At 36.9% G+C, this 22,362-nt stretch overlaps 1 protein-coding gene across 4 annotated transcripts in view; it reads left to right on the forward strand.

Moving 5' to 3' along the window:
* Positions 1 to 20,262, forward strand: part of LOC145663881 (cilia- and flagella-associated protein 157) — a 45,110-nt gene extending 24,848 nt beyond the window's left edge. For all 4 annotated transcript variants that reach the window (XM_081730026.1, XM_081730028.1, XM_081730029.1 and 1 more), the window contains exons 6-10: positions 2,279 to 2,402; positions 7,733 to 7,876; positions 11,522 to 11,803; positions 16,167 to 16,297; positions 20,037 to 20,262. In XM_081730026.1, the coding sequence (XP_081586152.1) occupies positions 2,279 to 2,402; positions 7,733 to 7,876; positions 11,522 to 11,803; positions 16,167 to 16,297; positions 20,037 to 20,121 (766 nt within the window). In that variant the 3' untranslated portion in view covers positions 20,122 to 20,262. The remainder of the gene's footprint in view (positions 1 to 2,278; positions 2,403 to 7,732; positions 7,877 to 11,521; positions 11,804 to 16,166; positions 16,298 to 20,036) is intronic.
* The last annotated feature ends 2,100 nt before the right edge of the window (positions 20,263 to 22,362 follow it).

Here is a 22,362-nt window from a genome sequence, read left to right on the forward strand (position 1 = left end):
GATCGAATACCCCAAACTAACAAACGACATTGACTCCACATAATTCAACCTACGTGTACAATGGAAAATATAGTTACGTACTACACTACAACATACATTGAATAGCCCAAACAATTAAACACCAGTATCAATTTGAATATTCTGTTCTCACTTTTAAGAAGTCGTAAACCACATTTGCTTAAATTTGATTGTTTTTGTACTGTCAATAAATCTTGAATTTCATGTATTGCGTGGAATACGATATTAATAACATTTGGTTGACTTTATCAATAATTCATCTTAAATTTTCAACCAATTCTGAAACAAGATATGATTGGCACACGTTCTCTATCTTCACTTCTTCCCCAACTCACCTTCATCTTTATCATTACATAAATTTTCTGTTTATCTTTTGTATTACTCTTTCCTGTGGCTGCATCTGGATAACTGAAAACACGTTAAAACTGTATTTCTCTGTTTACATCTGTCCAATATTAATAATTTGCAACTGTATTTACTTCGAATTATCCAAAACATAGGTTCAAAAGTTCGATTTATCCACGATTTTTTACTATTGTTTTCAATACAGTTTTGAAGGGGAATGGACTTCTGTTCGAATTATCCAATATTTCGAAATATCCAAGTTCGAATTAACGAGACTCCACTGTATGTATAATTTACTTTACAAAATGGATGTATTCAAAGGTGATTACATCGAAATTGTTATGAAACCTTTTTCATAAATCAACTTCATAAGATCTACATAATAATAATCATTGTTTCTAGAGAACTGCTTGACGGGCCGTGACCGCGAACCCACGATGCTCTAAGCTCTAATGCTTCGTAGTGACTGAAAATGCATTGTCTGAGCTGTATGCGAACGGTCGCTCAAAATCAATACCCCATCTCGTCGCCGAGTACTAGCGGTTTAAAAAAATATGCGTTTCTTCTGCTCCACCCTGCACTTTTTCCAAGAAGCCAGTTTGTGGAAAGTGATGGATTGTTATCTGGAATTTCGTTACAATCTTATTCACAGGAAGGATAAAGATCGTAAAATTAGTGATAATACTTATTATAACAACTTTTTTCCAAGAAGCAATTTTCTTTTATAGTTTTGAAGTTATTTACTTTTTTTTTTTTTTTCTTAGAAGTATTCCACTAGAAAGGAGGAAAATATTGCTATGCTTCCAGTTTAGCAAGCTTTGATTGTAATTGAGGAAAGTGTCAGAGAACATTGAAACCATGTGAGTGAATTACAAAAATTCGTGATAGAAGTTCAGACTTTTCATCTTTGAATTATACTAGAAGTCAAAAAGTAAAGGGACTTCTGAGAAAAGGCACATTTATTCTAATGATAGAAAACTGAAATATACGTTATTTTTCTACATAATTTCCCTGCACTTCAACGCACTTTTTTCCAACGTTTCACAAGTTTTTTGATTCCGTCGGAAAAAAAAAAAGTTTTTCGGTTGCACTTGTATCCAGTTTTGTACCGGATCAATGACTTCTGCGTCAATTGCAGATCTTCTTTCTCTTTAAATTTCTTAATTTCTAGTGATGATGATGGGTGTTTCCAAATGAAGCTCGTAGCCTTTCTTTCCAGTTCGTGATGATGTACCCAAGTTTCATCTACAGTAACAATTTGCTGTAAAAATCCATCTCCCTCCCTTCTTTCCTGTTTGAAACACTCTATCCATTCGTAGATCTTGCTTCGCGATAAACAGCTGTCACCAAACTACGCTTTCGATCGACGAATAATTTCCGCAGGTTTAACACCTTCCGCGAACGAAACGCGAATCACTGTCCTCATTTCCTCCTTGGTGCAGATCGACAATAGAGCTGCCATATTTAACGGTGTGCTACACTCCAACGACTACCACGGGAATAAGAGTGACACGTTGTATAGAAGTATTGCTGACGACGCTAATTTAGCGCTAGATACTAGCAGTGTTACCAAACCCTAGTGCGAAAAATTGCAAGTATCTTTACTTTTCGATTTCTTCTCGTATATCTAAGAGTTTCTCTGGAAAAGCAGTTGTAAAACATCCGTTTATCAAATATAAGGCCAGAAGTCGATTCTTTTGCTAGTTCAGAATAGTGCAAAATACGATTTTGAAAGTTAACTGATGCAGAAACGAGAGAGAAAAAAAAAATAGAAAATTACATATATGATGACAAAGACAAAATATTTACATGTAGAACTAAGAAAAAAATAAATCATTGCAATAATTAGGATAGTAGAAAACAGTTGCTTTTGTTCCCTGAATAATGTTATTGCTTTTTACTGTTATTATTACAGAATGAAGAATGAAATGGAGGGTAGACTAATGCATCTTGCAAGTAAATTTCAGCAGACAGCTCATACTCAAATTGCAGCAGCTACTCATCGAGCAATCAGAGAAAATATAGCAGTCACCAATGAGGTAAGTTTATATATATATATATATATATATATATATATATATATACATCTCTGATTGAAGCAGACAATAGAAGAGATACTGGGCAACCTAAACCAGTCAGAATATTGTAATATTTTGAACATGGTTTTATGTACAAACAATACCACGTGCATCTACTACAAGCCACCATAAGAAGCAAACGACAAAACATTAGAGCCTCCACTTACCACGTGATAAAGGAAGAACATCTGCGCCACTACTACTCAAGAGGAGCTATAAAATTTAAAAAATCAATGCAACGGACATTAGTTAGCTTTTGGAAACTAACGGACGAAAACCCACAGACACGATATTGTCCACCACAAACTTACTTGATCAGGGATCGAACCAGGGAGCCCACGCACCAAAGGTAAGCGCTCTACCACTGAGTCACCGAGTCCTCCTCCGTCTCATTTGGGAGGGTAACAAAAATATAGGCCATTTAGGACTTGGGCCGTTTAGGGCTTCTGCTGCGAATTGATTTGTAGGTCTTATGCCGTTTACGACTTGTGCTGTTTAGGTCTTGTGCTTTTTTCATTCACTTGCCTTAGTTCTGAAATTCGCCATCACCAGACGAAATTGCGACGATGCAGTATCTAGTTGGCAATAATGTTACGAACGTAGCTAATTACGACGGTAACAGCTATATTTGCAGTACTAAAATTATTACTATAAAAATCTGTTCTGCAGTTATATATGAATGACATCATCATCATCATCATCATAGGTATTCTGCCTTTATTGGCAGGTCACTTGCCTCAGCTGAGAAGCTTCCATGCTCCACGGTCCTCCGCTAACTTTTTCGTCTTCGCGTATGATCTTTCTATTCTAATATCATCCATTAATTGTAGTCTTCTTCGCCCCCTCCCTCTCTTTCCCGCCACCATACCCTCTAGGACGTCCTTCATGATACAATCTCTTCTTAGGCAATGTCCCAACCAGTTTCTCTTCCTCTTCCTAATAATATCTAAAAGTGTTCTTTTCTCACCCACCATTTCTAACACTCTCTCATTCGTTTTCCGCTCGACCCAACTAATTCTTTCCATTCTTCTCCACACCCACATTTCGAAGGCTTCCAGTCGATTTTCGTCACCTTTACGTAATGTCCACGTTTCCGCCCCATACAGTACAACACTCCACACGAAGCATTTTATGAGTCTTTTTCTCAACTCTTTGTTCAAGGTCCCACAAAACAGACTTTTCTTTCTTTTAAAGGCTTCTTTCGCCATTCCTATCCTTGCTTTTATTTCACGTTTGCATTTCATGTCATTACTAAGAATACTACCCAGGTATCGAAAACTATTCACTTGTTCTATTTTCTCCCTTCCTACTTTTATATTTGACACAGACCCCTTCGTTCCAATCACAATGGCTTTTGTCTTTCTAACATTTATTTTCATCCCATATTCTTCAAAGCCCTTCCTCATTTTTTCTAACATTTTATTGATTTTCTTTTCAGATTCTGCAACAAGCGCCATATCGTCTGCAAATCTTATACATCTAATCATTCTACCTCCTACCGAAATGCCATCATCATCATGTAGGCTCTTTTTCACTATCTCTTCTAGATAGACATTAAATAGTGTTGGCGAGAGGCAGCATCCTATTTCATTCTAAGAATTAATTATATAATTGGTCAAGAAATTCGTTTCTTTCAAATGGAGATACGAGAATCCCATGACAGATTCCTCAAAAAATAATTAAATAAAAATGTTTAAAAAGCATATTTTACCAGACTTTTCTGAAATTAAGCAAGCATTCAGAATTGCAATATACTCTGTGGAGTGTATTTTATTAAGAGTAGGACAAAAGCCCACTCTAACTTTCCAAAGGTAGGACAAAAACCCACCAAAATTTACTTAATTAGGACGGAAGCCCACTAGATATTTCAGAAGTGAACACTAAATACCGACTACACTAAAAACGCAGTAAATTTAAAATTGAACGAAGAACACTTATTATGCAATACAGTTACTATATTTCACAGTATGTTTTGATAGAGTTGATATGTATAAGCAAGAAAAAAATCAACAAATAATGTTAAATTACTAATTAATATGCAACACAATACGTTTGCAGAAACCAATACATAGTCACTTAGGGGTGCAGCCTACAAACTTTTCTAGGGGAGCAGGCTTTCTACATATTAAAAGCGAATCAAAAGTTTATTTTCAGATTACGAAAGTTTCAATAAGACAATAAATATATACATATTACACACGAACATAAATAGAATTATTATTATTATTATTATTATTATTATTATTATTATTATTATTATTATTATTATTATTATTATTATTATTATTATTATTATTATTATTATTATTATTATTTCCAGTTACCTTTTTGAAACCTGAGACTTGATAGTGCGTGAATTTAAAACCATAGCTCGTGGGAAATGTGCGAATAAGTTAATCATAAGAAATCGGAAACTGTTCATGGAAATTAGTTTGTTTAACTGTGTTTATCTTCTGTACTCTTATATAAAAGAGTAAAGATGAGTGACTTTCTGGGCATACTACTACAAGTAGAGTCGTTAAATTTTAATTTTAAAAAAATATTTTAGTACAAAAGCAGGATATAAGAAGGAATTATTGGAAATATGTATCGTAAAAAGGCTGGGGTAAGATTTTTTAAAAGAGTAGTGTATCTCGCAAATCTCTGAAGCTAGTAAAATGAAACTTGGCGTATAAACTTTCCATTGAAAAAATATTTTTTAAAAATAAGAAAAACTGAAAATTCAACACATAAAAGGGAAGGAACAAAGGAGGTACTTTTTTTAATGTTTTTAATTCCCCATTACTTATTCAGAAAATATTTATAAAGTAAGGAAGGATTTGCTTAAGCTGGAAGCGTGAAACTTGGTATTTGAACTTCAGTGTCTTGAAAATTACACTTCTAAGAGGGAAGGAGGGTCAATTTCTGTAATATTAAAATTTCTCACTGCCTATGAGATTTGGGCAGAAAACTCTTTGCCTTCAGGTCTCTGTTCATCCAGTTAAGTAAGTAATGGGAAAAAAGTGGATGATTAATTAGATTCTTTTAATTATTTTAACATATTGACATAGTCTATTTTTTAAAAAGTCTTTTCTTTCAGATTCTATTATAAACATTCTTAATTTGCTGTAATTATAAAACACGTTTAATAAACATAAACAGACTAACTCCCATTTGGGGGGGGGAGGGGCAGGAGTTTGTTTTGGGTATTAAGTCATCATTTGCCGTCCGTGACATAATCTTTGATTTTAACTTCACGTACAATCAAGGCTCAGGTCTCAAAAATGTAGTATATCTGAATAATAATAATAATAATAATAATAATAGTTAATTCCAACAGTAACAGCTATGTTAGTAATACTAAAACTGTTATTAATAATGATAACGAGTAAGTAGTAGTTAATTACAAGTATAACAGCTGTTTGCTACAGAAAGACTTGAATACAATAAATATATGTGTAAAAATAATTTACTTCAAATCAGCACAAAAGAAATCAAAATGTGTGACGTATATAACTAAAACATAATATTATGTTATTAATACGAGGTCAATGGTGTGGAAATAGAAAAAAAAAAAAAAACATTAGGAAAGATCTGGGAATCACATTTGATAGGCAGTTAAAATTTTGTTACTATACAAATGTTAGCATGCAAAGAGCAAGAAAGGACAATAGGTTTGATTTATTTATTTATTTTTATTTCAGAACGGTAAAATATGTACTTATACAAATTACTTGTAAGAACTCAGCTAGAATCTGGTTCTGTAATGTGAAACACTATATCTAAAACTTTGACTAATAGATTGACAGTATTCTTGGCACGGACGCGATGGTAGCGCCACAATGGATTTTTAGGTCTTGTGCCGCGAAATGATTTTTAGGTCATGTGCCGTTTAGGACTTGTGCCACAAGATGATTTTTAGGTCCAGTGCCGTTTAGGACTTGTGCCGCGAAATGATTTTTAGGTCTTCTGCCGTTTAGGACTTGTGCCGCGAAATGATTTTTAGGTCTTGTGCCGTTTTGGACTTGTGCCGCGTCTCCATTTGGGACAAACTGATTATATCCCAAATGAGACAAAGGGAGCACGGTGGCTCAGAGGTAGAGCGATTACTTCTGGTGTGTGGGGTCCCTGGTTCGATCCCCGTCCAAGTTTGTGATGGACAACTTCGTGTCCGTGGGCTTTCTCGGGGTACTCCCGTTTCCTCCCACATTGTAATTCAATCTCATCATTCACTTGGCTTAATCATCCGTCTCTCTCAGCCTAGCGGGCATAATCACTTTTTAAACTGAAATATTTCGTTTCCAAATGAGACAAAAAGTTAGGACAAAAGATTGGTGGAAGTGGATACTTTTATTGTAAAAAAATCTCTTTTGAGAACTGTTGAGTTAAATTTTCTAGAACGTGCGTCATTACCAAGTTTTTAAAGCTATTTCAGAAAGAGTAGCCAGTAATTTGTGTGCTTCATAGAGAAGCTTGTCAAAAGTTTATTAGGTCGCTTCGTAAATGTCGGTGAATTCAGTTCAAAGTCTGTTGAAGAACTTATTTAGACAGTTTTCCAAGTTCATATCAAGAGTTACATAGGGTCAAAAACAAGGAAAGTTTAAAAAAAAAAAAAAAAATCTGAAATACAATCTGTTCTGTTGCGTGGAATGAAAAGGTTTTATCATAAGGCCAGAGAACATGCCTTTTCAAAACTACCATTAACCAATACTGTTCTGAGCAACAGTGTAAGTTATCACATCTTGGAATCATTTTCTTCTACAACCGTTACTTCACTAAGATAAATCTTTGTTTTACGTCCAACGATTATGCCGGCTAGGCTAAAGGAGACCGTGATGATGAGAAATGAAGAAAATGGGAAGAAACGGGAAAACTCCGCGAAAACCCACGTACACGGTGTTTGTCCACCACAAAGTTCACTTGGCGTGAGCTGCGATCAAACCAAGGACCCCATGCGTCAGAGATGAACGCTCTGCCACTGAGTTACTGCGGCTCTACTAAGATAAGTGGAAGATACAACAAAGTGAGCAAATGACAGTTTTTTCCCTCACTTTTGAACTAAATTACTATTCTTTTATCATTAAAAATAGTTTGCATCTCTGTAACCAATTTCTCAATTAAAAGATCCTTTTGTTATATGTTAAATATGTTTACTTCAGGCTTGAGACAATTTCGAGTAAAATATTGAAAGTAAGTCTTAAGTTCGAGCATTAATTTTTATTGCAAGACAGGCTGAATTAAGACTTTAAAATATGGTGCTAGAAAGAGCTTTATTACGAACTTCTAATTTTTGTGGTATTTCCTTTGTTCAGTTTGATACTTTGGTGGACCAATCAATGCACCTTGCAGAGGAGAATCTGTCACTGAAACAAAAGGAATTCAAGCGAAGAGCAGAAATTAAAATACTACAGTCTATGCAGAATGAAGTGCATGGAAAGAGTAGCGTCCAATTAAAGGTAAGGAAAAGTATATGTTTTTGTATTAACAGATATTACAAGAAATTACCAGAAAAGAACGAAAAGTCTTTGCGCCTACTGATTTATTGCCAGATTACAAACCATAAACGAAAAACAAGATATGCACAATATTCTACGCACATTTGCCTATTTTACCACATTATCGTGACATTTGTTGAGGGCACTTGTTCCACTGTACTACAAGTTTCTCAATGTCGCTTCGCAAGCGGCGGCTGATCACGGGACCAACGACGAACTTCTGCGCTTCGATGTCATTCGTAAACCTCTGTACTGCCAGGAACTTTTCCAATGAAAAAAAAAAAAATCATTGAGAGCAAAGTCTGGGCTGTAAGGGGAATGCTCCATAATCTTCCACCCCCAAGAGTTAAGTTTGATGATTGTTTTGTTCGCCAGGTGTGGTTTTGCATTGTCATGAGGGAAAACCACATCGTTAATATCACCTGACTTTTACTAATGACTGCTCGCAGATAGGAGAGTGTGTGATAGTAAAGTAAGGCTTTTGGTAGGAAATCCAGTACGAGTGGTCCCTGACTGTCCAAAACACTGTAAGCACTAGTTTACTAGGTGATAGTGTTGCTCGAAATTTCTTCGTTACTGACAAGCCGGAATGTTTCCACATCTTGCTCTGTTGTTTCGACTCGGGAGTGTAATGCAGTATCTATTTTTTTGTTCGCAGTGACAATGAAGTACAGAAAATTGTTACCTTCCTCAACGTAACGCTGCCAATGGCTCAGTGAGATGGTTATTCGCTTGCTCTTGTTGATACTATCATAAAGCTTAGGAACTCACCGACATGACACTGTGTGGTGGTATCCCAATGAATTGTGGACACTGTCATAAACATTACCATAGCAAATCTCAAGCTCCCTGGCAATGTTCTTCAGATGAACTCGTCGATTTACTTTCACCATTTAGTCAACACGCACAATGCTGTCAGGTATCAGCAAGGAACGAAGTCGGCCTGATCACTCATTGTCCTGTACATTTTGTCGTCCATTTTTAAACTTTTGCATCACCACTGCACATTTCGCACTGCTAAACATTTTTCCCTATACGCCAGCTCCATTTCCTTGTGGATACCTGTAGCTGTGAGTCTTCTGCGCCATAGAAAACGAATAACACTTCGCTGCTTTTATGGTGTGAATGTCCAGAGCACTCCGTTCGTCTTTGGCTACTAACAGCACCGTGCGGTGGAAGAAATGGCAGGTTACACTGGGACCATTCCAAGAAAAGCCTACAGCATCACTCGTATATCTCGATTTTGTAGTAACAAGTATTACACGTTAAAAAAAAAAAAAAAAAACGCAGAGACTTTTGATTTTTTCTCGTACATACGACCTAGGTATTCCGAGGCAATAACAAGGTACGAGTTACGAGGTTTCGTCAACTTCTTCGTGGCCTGTGGACAAGCAGTTCGTGGGATGTTGCGAAGCTCGTTTGTCTCGGCGACCCAAAATTATTGAGACGATTTGATTTTAAAAAGTTGGTTCAGCCGTTTTCGTTCATTAGCCTGTGAACACGGACGTAGTTTCCAAGTGAAGCATTTTCGCCTTGTCATCACTGTGATCGATGAATAGAGACTGGCAACTAGATTTTGTATTAAAGCGGGCTTAAGTGCAATGGAAACTGGCTATTTTGAATAACTACTGAAGAAAATTCAAGTAGGATCGGTTAAGTTTCAAACAAGTTAGTAGTTCCTTCACGATAACGCGATATCTCATAACGTTGTTATCGTAAAGAGGTTTCTGGCGAAGAAATTGAAATTTACCTTAAAACCGCCATTTTCAATCAATGAAAGACATTCAGAGCGCCGTATCAAAGGATCTTTGCAAATCTCAAAAACTGCTCTTCTACAGGCTATGAAGAAGTTGAAGGAACATGCAAACAAGTGCATTGATCACAAAGGAATGTATATCGAAGAATAACAACAGTGTCCATTCAGAATTTATTTTTGTTTCGTTACAGTTATCTCAAGATTTTCAGCTTGCACCTTGTAATTGCAGTGTCTTGTCAACTTTTTCAGGTTATTGCTTTTTTAATTACATTTTGCTAATTATTTCTTCGTTATATCTACATCATTAAAAAACTAAACTAGACAGGAATTATGGGTACAATATTTTGAATAATAATAATAATAATAATAATAATAATAATAATAATAATAATAATAATAATAATAATAATAATACGAGAAGTGATCAGAAAGTAAGGTTACAAAGTATGCAATGACATGTGTATATCGTCGCTGCGCCTCGAAGAACCGCTATGTGACATTTTTGTCGAAAATGAGTTCTGAGGTGCAAATAAACCTGAAAGCTGTCAGATAGCGACCCATATAATGTGATAAGTGAATATTCAATTGTTTCGCCACAACAATGAAAAAAATAATAGATTGAAATTAAAGGCTTTAGGATCTCATCACGTACGTATTGATTAATGTGTACAAATCCTCTATGTGCTTATAAAGGCGCAACAGACACAAAAATAGTAATATAATACTGTTGAAGCAAGCTACAACAATGTCCAGTGCATAATATACGCAGAACCAATTTTATTATATTTTTCAAGTGTTTTCGTGTGTGTTTGGCAAAATTTTACGAGCTTGGAATGTTTTTTGCTTCTCCTGAAAAGTTGTGTTTTTAACACATAGCGATTCTTCGAGGCGCAGCGACGATATATTATTTCATACAAACAATACAGACAACAAATAGTATTTACATGAGATTGTTTTTCGACATAGTCTCCATATCGGTTGGGGCAATTATCACATCGTAGGATGAGTTTGAAGAGTCCTTCCTGGTAGAAATCCTGTTCTTGTGTGTTGAGCGTTTTCACGAAATGAAAGTATCGTGCACAATGTGACGAACGCTTCCCAACAACATTCCCAATTCTGCCATCAGATGCCGTAACTTGATCGTCCTGAATCAGCTCCACGCGAGCTGTGTTCAAATCTGCTGATGTCGTGCTTGGTCGGCCACTGCGCTCCTCGTCTGTAACGTTTTCTCTATCAACTACAAAGTTTCAACACCATTCTGCGACATGCTGACGAAACATTACAGCCTCCCCGTAAATCTGTACTAGCTGCCGGTGAATTTCAGCCGCGGTTACATGTTTCGCCCACAGAAATCGAATAACTGAGCAGACTTCTTTGCGAGATCAGTTTTCCAAACGAGTCGCCATTTGGGTTTACATACAACTAGTGCCGTAGGCCATGGGTAGCTGAAACTCTGCACAGTTGCCAACTCCATGCATTAAAATTACCACCCACTCCTCATTTCTCTATAACAGATGAAACTCCAGAAATATCGGCGTTATAACTTTAGTCTCTGATCCTCCCTCGTAATAATAACTTATCTATAATATCTGGGATATAAGAAAATGTATATTCCAATTTTGAGGTCATTTTCTTGTGTCCTCATGGACGAATACATTTAATGATGGTTCCATTGGATTCCACGTCCTCAAATTAGTATTTAAAAAAAAAAAAAAAAAAAAAAAAAATACTAGGAAGTTATCCAATCATGGGCAGTTTTACCGTTAGCATGAGCGGTAGTTCTTTGGAGTGCTTTTCAGTAGTAAAATGTATTCGTATATTTATTCACTTTTTGATGTGCTTCTTTTCAGGTAATTGATAAATTAACTCAAGAAGTAGATAAATTGAAGCAGCAAATGGAAAAATACAAAGATACAGAGGAAACGTGCAAAAACTACCAGAAGGAACTGCAGCAGACGCAGGTGGATTTGCAGTTTATGGTCCAGCAGCTGCGTGAAGCAGAAAGGATGATTGAAAGCAAGAAGGACACCATTGAAGCTTTAGAACAGACCAATACGAAGCTTGTAGAGCGAAACCGGAACTTGGAAGGCGTTCTGTGCTCTGCAGTTGTTGCTGTAAAGGAAGCAATAGAGGTATCGTTCTATTTCATTCTTTAAAACTTGTATCGCATGTGACAAGGGAAGTTCGGGAGAAAGCACTCGCCTGCAGTGAAACTAAGCATGTCATTTGAAAGAATAATTTATGCTGATTACAAGCTAATAAAATTCCTGTACGGTTGAAAACTTTTCAAGAGATTCAATGTTAAATGCATGATTTGCACGATTTGTACAACCATTTGATGTGTTTGGAAACCGACCAATCAAAGATTATGGCAGGAGATTTGTACATAGTATGAAACTTCTTCATCCGGACGTTATGATGTACCAATGAAACAATCAAGTAAAGTTTGTATCCATGCTAATGAATCAGTTGATCACCGCGTTGTTCAATTTGCGTTCAACAAGGCAGGTTACCAAACAAATTTTATATCTTTTGAATCACCTGTCGAATTTGCTTTTCACTTTGGTTATGCGAACTGTTCCCTTGACGGATGCAACGCAATTGCTCATATATAATGTTCATGGTGCAAGGAAGTGTAACAGAAGAACAACAGTGATCAATTTTCATCTCTAACCTATCATTATTGTGAACCGAGCGAAGTAGCTCAAGTGGTAGAGCGTTGGCTTCGCATTCGGGAGGTCGTGGGTTCGACTCCCGCTGCCGACCATCCTGACATGTTTTCCAGGGTTTTCCTCAGTCCTACCAGGCAAATGCCGGGATGGTACCTACTAAAACAGGCCCTGGCCGATACTTTCCCAAATCCTTTTCATTGTTATTGTTGTTGTTAGATATCCAGTGTAAAATGGCCTCTGAGTTGTATCTGGTGATTGTTAAATAAATAAATAAATAAATAAACAGTATAATGACTAATTGTAACCAACAAACCTGTTAGTTATTGCAAACACTTTTTTTTTCTGTTACCTCCGATAGATTTCCATTCGTATGTCAATATTCGTTGCTAATAATGTTGTACTTAACGCGTTCAAATGCGCATATACTCATTTTTTCATATAAACTTCCAAGGTGAATCCCTCAAACAGTTCTCAACCGTACAAGAATTTTATTAGCTTGTTGTAATCAGTATAAATTGATCTCTCAAATGACATGCTTAGTTTTTTTTGCAGGTGAGTGCTTTCTCCCGAACTTCACTTGTGAACTTCATACGCATATGGAAGAAAACCTGTCTCCGTGCACATTTTGTTTTATGTGAAATTAATTACTTATTATCCCATCGTTTTTATACGAAGGCAATTCGAAAAAACGGTCAAGATTATCAACGAAATACACTCACAGACACAGAACCTTTAATATCCACATTACTAAAGTACAACACACTGTTACTTTTCAACATAATCATCATTCAAATTGAGGCACTTGTCATAACGTTTTATAAGATTTGAAATTTCTTCTGCAAAAAATCTCCGTCCGGGAATGAAGCCGTCCGCTAACAACACTGTGAAGCGCGTTGTCATTGTCGAAGAGGTGCGATGCAAACCACTCTTTCATGTGCCTGAAGAGGTGCAGCCGAGTTCATTGCTGACTACAGATGGACGCCCACTTCTTGCCGCATTGTGTACGTCAGTTCATCCATTTTTAAATATGCGACACCATTCACATACAACACCATCACTCATCACGTTTAGTCCGTGAACACCATACAGTTCGCGATGAATCGCAGCTGCCGAAAGTTTTTTTCGCACTCAAAAATCGTATTACTGCACGCATTTCATATTTGGCGGGTTTTGCTGTTGAAGCGTTCATTTTCAATTCTTATAGCAGAAAGTAAACTGAAACGTAAGTTTCTCCTTCTACTGCTCACTATCTACTGAACTACTGCATACAGCGCCACAGGACTGACATCGCTCTTCCAGGCTATTTCTCGCACATGCCCGAACTTTTTTTTTTCAAATTGCCCTCGTATTATGTTAAAGTTTCAAAGGATGCATTTTCTAACAATTGAAAGGAAAGAAAAAAAAATGTACTTACGAAATGCGCCCTTTCGACGTTTAATTGGATGTCTGTTTCAGTAACATCTGTTACTTTTATCATAGCCAAATATTCGCGGAAAATGAAAGTATAGCGTTCTCTTAACATTGTTTTAATGTAGATTGTCTTTTAAAATTATAGTCCCGTTCTTGGTCAATTTTCGTGATACACAGTTCTACACTGCCACTGAAATATCTCAATATTATGATGAATGAAACACTATTTATATCACATTGCAACGTCATAATATTCTAAATTCTACATATTCAAAAGTTGTACACAGAAAAGGTATATTACAATCTTAAACTCGTATGAAACTGAATATTGAATGCCGCATTTACAAAAGCTTTCCTTTGACTTTTGAGTTGAGTTGAGTTGATTTTGAGTTTAACGTCCCATTCAGCAGCGAGGCTATATGAGACGTGGACCTACTGATTAACGTGGAATCCGAACCACATGAGCTCCCGCCGGGAATCGAACCCGGGTCTCCCACGCCAAAGACGCGTACGCTAACCGCTTAGTCACGGAGGAGCTCGTCCTTTGACTTTTGTTCTTAACCAGCTGAATACAGTTTCTACTTTGTATTCCTATTTCTGCGAGATCCATCTTAATATTATCCTCCCATCTGCACCTAGGTCTTCCTAATGGTCGTTTTCCAATTGGTCTTCCAGTGACTTCCAAGACTGAAAGCGTTTCTACTTTCTTCCATTCCGGATACCTGACCTGCTCATCTGAGCCTGTTAGATTTAGTGACCCTAACAATGTTATATAAATGGTATAAATTATGCAGTTCCTTGTTATTAAATTAGCGCCATTTTCCATTCTTGTCCTGAATATTCGCCTCAGGATTTTATTTTCAAATACTTTTAATGTTCGTTCTTCCCTCAAAGTAAGCGACTATGTTTTGCAATCATACATCGCACTAGCCATGATTATTTATACATGTTAAACTTCAAATTCCTCGACAGAATTCGCTACGACGCGACGAAAGGTTTTAAACTGAATAATAACACGAATTTCCTGCTTTCAGCCGACATTTAATTTCTTTGTGGACATGGATTTGGTCTGTTAATGTTGATCCTAGATACTTAAGTGTCCACTTAATCGAAAGTATAACTTGATATTTTAACGTAACCATAATTTACAGCATTATAGTCACGGCGAATGTTCATGTATTAGTTTTCTCTGCATTGACTTCCAAACCTATGTCCCGATAGGCGTTTAATAAAATGTCTGCATTTTCTCTATTGTCCTCATATCATTTCTTATCAGATTAATATAATCAGTGTAAGCCATAACCTGATGAGTGACTTTTCAGGTTTAGGTCCAGTTTACTATTTCTAATTTTCATTATACTGTATTTCATAAAAATTGCAAGAAGACGGAAATATAAAACGGGAACAGCATCCAACATTACTTTTAATTTGCTATATTTGAACCTGTAAAATGTAACATATGTTACTGAAATTGTCATCTTGTTAAAGATGGAAGGCTGCATTTGGTAAATAAACTTGACCTTTCCGTCGTTTTCAGTTTCTTTGCTAGCTCTTGACTGACATATCCATTCCTATTTAAACACTACTTTTAAGTTCTATTGCTATCAAGGAAATGTATGAGGTGTGACAATTTAATTCGCGGAATGCGCGCGTAATAGCACTATAATGATGAGAATTGCACAGCTGTTCATACTCGAATATGTGTACTGACATGTTCGAACATGTGCTCGACTGGTATAACACGTGTGTGCGTTGCACTGTTGGAAAAAAATATCAGAGGTAACCTTAAATCTTCGCGAGTTTCTGACAATGAGTCAGAAATCCATTTCGAAACTTGTCCAAGTATGATTTACCACAATGCAATTTTTGTTGATTTAATGACCTTCCAGACGTGGAGAGTGACACGACAAAGACACTGTACACAAGGGTAGAGCGTTCACCTCTGGTGCATGGGGTCCTTGGTTCGATCCCAACTCGCGCTAAGTGAACTTTGTGGTGGACAAAAACCGTGTGCGTGAGTTTTCTCGGAGTTCTCCCGTTTCCTCCCACTTTCTTCTTCCGCCATTTCCTTAATTTCTCATCATCACCGTCTTCTTTAGCCTAGCCGACATAACCGTGGGACGTAAAATTGAAAGATTTCATTTCATTTCAAACACACTGTACAATGTTCCGGAGAAAAAATTCCTGGAATGTTTCCAGTAGGAGAACAGTAGTCTAGCATAGTGCATCGTTTTACATCGTTTTACAAATGATAGCAGGAGCCAGTGTATAGGTAACCTTTCACAGCTGATTCCAAGAACTGAATTGTCGTACTTCGTACATTCATTTTTTTTTTCTTTTGAAAAGAAAGAGGTTGATATTTTCGCTAAATATTTCGATATTTAACCCATTGTTTTATGTATTCGGCGTTTAGGTTCAGTGTGTACCACCGGAAGACAAAGCATTGGGTATAGCTAAGAGGAAGATTCTTTTGAAAAAATTGTTGGATTTATTAGACATGTACCACTTGCAGCCTGATGAGACGCAAATTATTCTGCCTCAACGGTAAGAAGTTCAAACTTCCTTTTTATTCTTTTTTTTTTATCTATTATTATATAAGTAATGAAATCGTGAATCACGATATTATTTTCAGTATTTTCAATATTTTAAATCCTTATACCCAACAAATGAGACTGATGCTGAAAAATAGATTTCACAATATAAACTAATGTAGTTACAGTATGTTTTAGGAAAACGTCACTCAGTTCACATATGTTGCGTATTGACTGTTAATTTAATATAACTCATGTGAAATTACGTAAGGATGGCTTTTGCTCGAAGTCAAGAACTGTTTCAAAAATGTATATAAGTTTTATTACACTGGATTTCAGATGATAAGCGGCATGGCCTTGAGTTGGCTTCACGCGGCGTCCAATTGGCTTTGAACGGTGTTGACAATTCGCGGCAAGCAGTTCTGCACGCTGACTTCTCGCGCTACTGCGAATCTTGACAATAGCAGAGGCGCTTATTAGAAATATTGTATTAGCACATTAACTGCTCACTTTACGAAGTAGAGAAAAGAATTACTAACACATACGTGAAAACTACATCTTTTTATGACAGCTGGTTGTCATGATACACGCTTTGAAAGATTTCCATATAAAACAATTAGTAAAACGAGCGTTGAGTCCCGTCTAATTTCCAGTGGATTTTTCTTCGATTTGGAAATGGAACTCAACTTTTATTAAAGGATAATCAGGGGTGTAACCAACAGATTCTTCTAGGGGAACATTACTTTCAGGGGGAGGAAAGCTTTTCACACATTAAAAACAGAACAAATGACCTCTTTCAGAATATGAAAGCATTTTAACACACCATGTATACTATACACATATTATGTTTTCTCGATGCTACCTTAACAAAAGACGGATCTTGACAGTACTGAAGTTGAAAACCGGATTGTAAGAGATAAATCAATAAGCTATTCATAAGAAAACAAATGCTGTTTCTAGCAGTCTGTTTATCCGACTTTGTGTTTATGTAGGTTAAAATACTAAAGGGAAAAAAAACTCGAAAAAATATCAACTCAGATATTATTATGCAATAATATAGTAGTGAGATCACAGTGAGCGTCCAGTTAGGAAAATGAGAATATAAAGCATATAATTAATGTTAGTTGTTTTAATTAGGCAAGGGCGCCGATCCTGGGGGGACTGAGGGAGCCAGGGCCCCTCATTTTATTTGTAAATGTGCAATATTAGGCATAATTTGAATGCAATTTGTCTTAAAATCATCATATATGCTTTCTGCATCTAAATGCACCCTCCCCCAATTTACAGAGAAATCAGCGTCCTTGTAATTAGGTACAGAAACTGTATTGATGATGTTTTCTTTTTTCTTTTTTTAAAAAATCGTATTTTATTATAAACGTTCCTAATTTGCATTAACTATTAAATAAGTTTGCTAAACATATACCAGATGAACCTCATTTCGGGGCTGGAAATAGTTTGGAAAGTCAAGGCCCTCTTTTCCCCCGTTTCTACACCCTTGAGAATAGTAAGCGATCGAATTAAATAACAAGCCTCTGCAATTTGATCCATATATATATATATATATATATATATATATATATATATATATATATATATATATATATATATATATATTCGATTCCCGGCGGGAGCTCATGTGGAAGAACAGAAGGTATGGGACATTCGTAATATTGTTTTGAAATTGCCTTCATGGAAGATTCTTCCTTATTCGACATAAGAAACGCAGTATGATTTTTTTCTTCGTTTCAATACCTTACGTATGTGTGGCCAATTACGTACTCCTTGTTTACTCCTCTAGCAGGGATGCAAAAGCACCAGGCGTCTGAGTGGTGTCATAAATTATTGTAACCCAAAACAAACTCGACCATATCGTGTTGCTTACGAATCAGATGGATTGTTGTTGTGAGACCTACATCAAGTACAAGAGTATGTTATTATAGGAACAGACATGGAAGCAAAGGAGCTGATTGTGTGTGTAGGAACGCATCTTCTCTTCTAGCATAAACAGAATTCATCAGTGTCTGGGTTGCTTTCTTTCGTGGTAGTTCATTTGTTTTCCAAAATTATAGTTGACAATATCTTTAAGGAAACCCAGTACAAGTGCGGAATTTTCTTTTTTTTTTTAAAAAAAAAAAAGAAAAAAGCTACGAAGTGAAGCTCGAAGAATTATTTTTTGTGTTTACAACTTTTGGAACTCATAATAAAAAATTTACAAGAGTCAGATTCAGACAATGGCGAAATATTAATTGACATAGACGATAGTGGAAGTAGTGTTGAAGACGAACGTTTAGCAGTTCCACTGGAATAAGTTAATAGGTATGTTATTCAGGTATGTTGCTATATATACTTCTAGGATACACAGCCAAAATCTTTGAGTTTGCTGAAATAGTATATTTACATTGTGAATAATGTTGCCAATGTATGTGTAATAATCTCAACTAGAGGAAGAGCGAGAAGGGAAAGGGGAGTCCGAAATCCGGCAACACCGCGCGGAATATCGCACAGCATTGGCTACTGCCCGTGATGCTTTACATCTGAAAAACACAATAGTTAATCTTTTTATGCGTTCATTGCAGGGCGTTAACAGCATATTATGTACAGTAGTGTTCAAAAAATCTTGGCTAACCCATTTGCTTCAGAGGGATTCTGAAAATCGTGAGTAGGAAATTCTAAAATTTTGGCTTTAAATGAAGCTCTTAATTAGCCGAAGAGAGGGAGAGAGATTTGTTTGATTTCATTTTAACAGTAAGTTAGAGTACAAAGCTTTTCAAAAAGATGCGCATGACCAGGATTTTTTGAACAAGACTGTACACTGCACATACAAGGTACGTTCAAAAAGTATTGACTCTTTGGTTGGCGAAAGTACATGATTTATTGATTTGAAAATCCGAAACACTAATCTTCTTCAAAGTAGTCTCCTTTGTAACGCACATACTTCTCCCAGCGCTCCTAACATCTGGAATGCAGTTTTTGGAATGGTGAGCAACTGTGCCGACGCATTCAATATGATATCTTCTCTTGACTCATATCGGGTCCCTTTTATTGGCATTAACAGCTTGGGAAATAACCAAAAGTCAGCACGGAGCCATATCGGGTGAGTAGGGAGCCTGACGACACACAGGAATGTTTTGTTTGGCGATGAAAACCTCTCCTTATGCCCAAATTGTTGTTCAAAATTGAATGTACTGATCCGATTGAAAGCTTTCCGCTTAGATATCGCTAAGCTTTTAGCAAAATTTGATACAATATCGCTGCTCAAGTTTTTCTGTCATTTTACGAGAAACTGAAATCCGACGACCGCCCACTAGCTAGCCAACCGTCGTCACTCGTTGGCCGACTGCCACCGACTGACGCTTTCTGTGGGCGGGAAAAAATTCACGACTGCGCATAAGTGTCCCCCCTACATATACACTGAAGAAAGTTTCCCAAGATTCATTGGTTTACGTCGAAAAAAAAATAAGGTTCAATACTTTTTGAACACAGGTTTTTGTATGTTTTTTTTTTTATTTTTTACTTCTGATAATTGTATGTGGTATTTCATGTACTAACAAAGTTGCACTACTAAAATATGTACGTTTTTAATACTTTAAAAAGTAAGAAGAAAAGAAATTCCTTTTGCCTATAGGATAGCAGAAAATCACCCTTCATTAAGGGGAATCTAAGCGTTGAATAATCCAGAAAGTGCTTCTTAACAAATTTTTGATATTGGCCTACATTAACTTTTTTCTTTCTTTCTCTTTCTTTCTTTTAAGCCAAGCTTCCGATATCGCTGAGCCATTGGGTGATATGACGTATGTTCCAGGAAACCTTGGTTTTATTCCTAAAGAATCCCCGTGAAGAGTATTACCACCTTTTTTGTATTTGGAGGATTCCCCAAAACATGTATTTTTGTAATTATATTTTGTAGGGCAATTTTTAATTGTGGCGCCTTTAAGTATTATATTTGTATCGTAAGTTATAATATAATAATTGATCTCGCACAGCTTTTTATTCCATGTATGATACTTAATATATTTTTTTTTTATACATCAATACTTCCTGTGCTTTATGTCAACGTTGTTGTTAAGTTATTCAGACGTTGTAATGTTGACTGTATTGGAATATGCTGTATGATTGTGTTTACAAACAACCAACATACACTTATATTTAGAAACATCAACCATGTGCGTCTTACTACGGATTACTATAGCTGCAGACGACAGGGACATCTGCGACACCTCTAGTCATGTGATTATGAAGGAACAACAGCGCTACCGTCTCACCTGAAAATGAAATGAAATCTTTACGGTTTACGTCCCACGCTTATGCCGGTTAGGCTAAAGGAGACGGTGATGATGAGAAATGAATGAAATGGTGGAATGAAGAAGGTGGGAGAACCCCGAGAAAACCCATGAGCGCGGTGTTTGTCCACCACAAAGTCCACACGGCGCGAGCTGGGATCGAACCAGGTACCCCAAGCACCGGAGGTAAACGCTCTACCACTGAGCCACCGCGCCCCTACCGTCTCACCTGGTGCACCTATATAACCGATAGGATTTCGGTGACAAGCATTGGTCTGCAACTAGTCACTCCCTCCTCTAGCTTCCATGGATCTCTAGGATTTACCTAACACAAAGCCTCTCGTTGCTCAGAACTCTAGGCTTCCTCTTCCGAATCAGCTTGCTCGGAGCTTCATTAGGATTCCTAACTTCAGCCACCTAGCTTGCCTCGGAGCTCTGTGGAGATTCTTGTCTAGGCTGCTCGGGCCACCTGTCTTTATCCAGTATTAGAGAATTTATATTGTAGTAATATTTTTGTATTACACTGCTTATAGTGGAATTTTATAATAGAAACCAGTAGTGGGAAAACGATTCCGGATAGTAATTTGCTCTACAAACCGGTAGTGGGAAAACGACTCCGGATAGTAATTTGCTCTACCTATTTCAGCATTTTTACAATATCCATGTTTAAAAAAAAATCTTCCTTTATTTAAATGTCCGAAGGATAGTATTAATCCTCATTTCGAAAACAAAACTCAGTTTTGGCTGGCGGTCGAATGCATCTGCTGTGCTTGCTAAGAAATTACTCAAACCAGTGGTATTCCAATGATATGGCTATTCTTTTTCTATATATACACTACTACTAAAATCATGACCAGATAGCCTTAAACATTATTAATGAAAGGATTTCAGCATGAGGACGTACTCAAATAGAGACTCACTGAATCCAGAGCACCTTCCTGCGGTATTCTATGCATACAGATGGTTATGAAAATAATGGAAACACCTGAAAAAGTGTAACTTACCAGATCAATATGGCGTTGGATCACATTTCACCCACAAAACAGCTCTGATACGACATGGATAGAGTCAAAGGGGTTATAAATACTATTAAGTGGAATATTACACTATTCTGCGTGCATTGCATCACTCAATTCTGTGAGAAAGGGTAAAGGCGGAAGTCTGCGCCGGATTCGTGTCTCCAAAATGGACCACAGATGTTCAATTACGTTCAGGTCCGGGGACTGGTCAGACCAGCCAGGTATTCAACTTCTTCAAACCACGCCGTAACAATTCCAGCTGTGTGAATGGACGCATTATCATCCTAAAGTATAGCGTTATTATTCGAAAAAACATCTGGACCATAGGATGTACATGGTTCCTTAAATAGCGATATAATCACAAAGAAAGTGACGCGACAAGTAAGCGTCAACACAAGGTCCACTGAAAAACAAGGTAATTTGCTGCTCACAGTATCACAGAGCCGTCGCTATGTTTCAAGGTTAGGCAGAAACACTATGAATCATACGCTTTTCTGGGCGTCGTCACACATGAACACGGTCCATGCTTTGCAATGAGGATGATGACTCTCATAACTATATCACGCGCATCTCCAATCATCAGCAGTCCATGTTGCATGTTCGTAGCGACATTGGCGTCATGCTAAAGTGTTACGGTTCCTTATTAGCATTTTTACTTGTGCAACCTAACTCGTAGGTCCATGTCATGTAACTTGCGGCGAACTGTGACTGTCGACACAGGCCGTGCGAGATGCTGCTTCAGTTCCTCCGTCACTTTTCAACTAAGGAATGTATCAGAG

Source organism: Thermobia domestica, chromosome 11, assembly GCF_964235325.1.
Source record: "Thermobia domestica chromosome 11, izTheDome1.hap1.1, whole genome shotgun sequence".
In the NCBI taxonomy this organism is placed as follows: Eukaryota; Metazoa; Arthropoda; class Insecta; order Zygentoma; family Lepismatidae; genus Thermobia; species Thermobia domestica.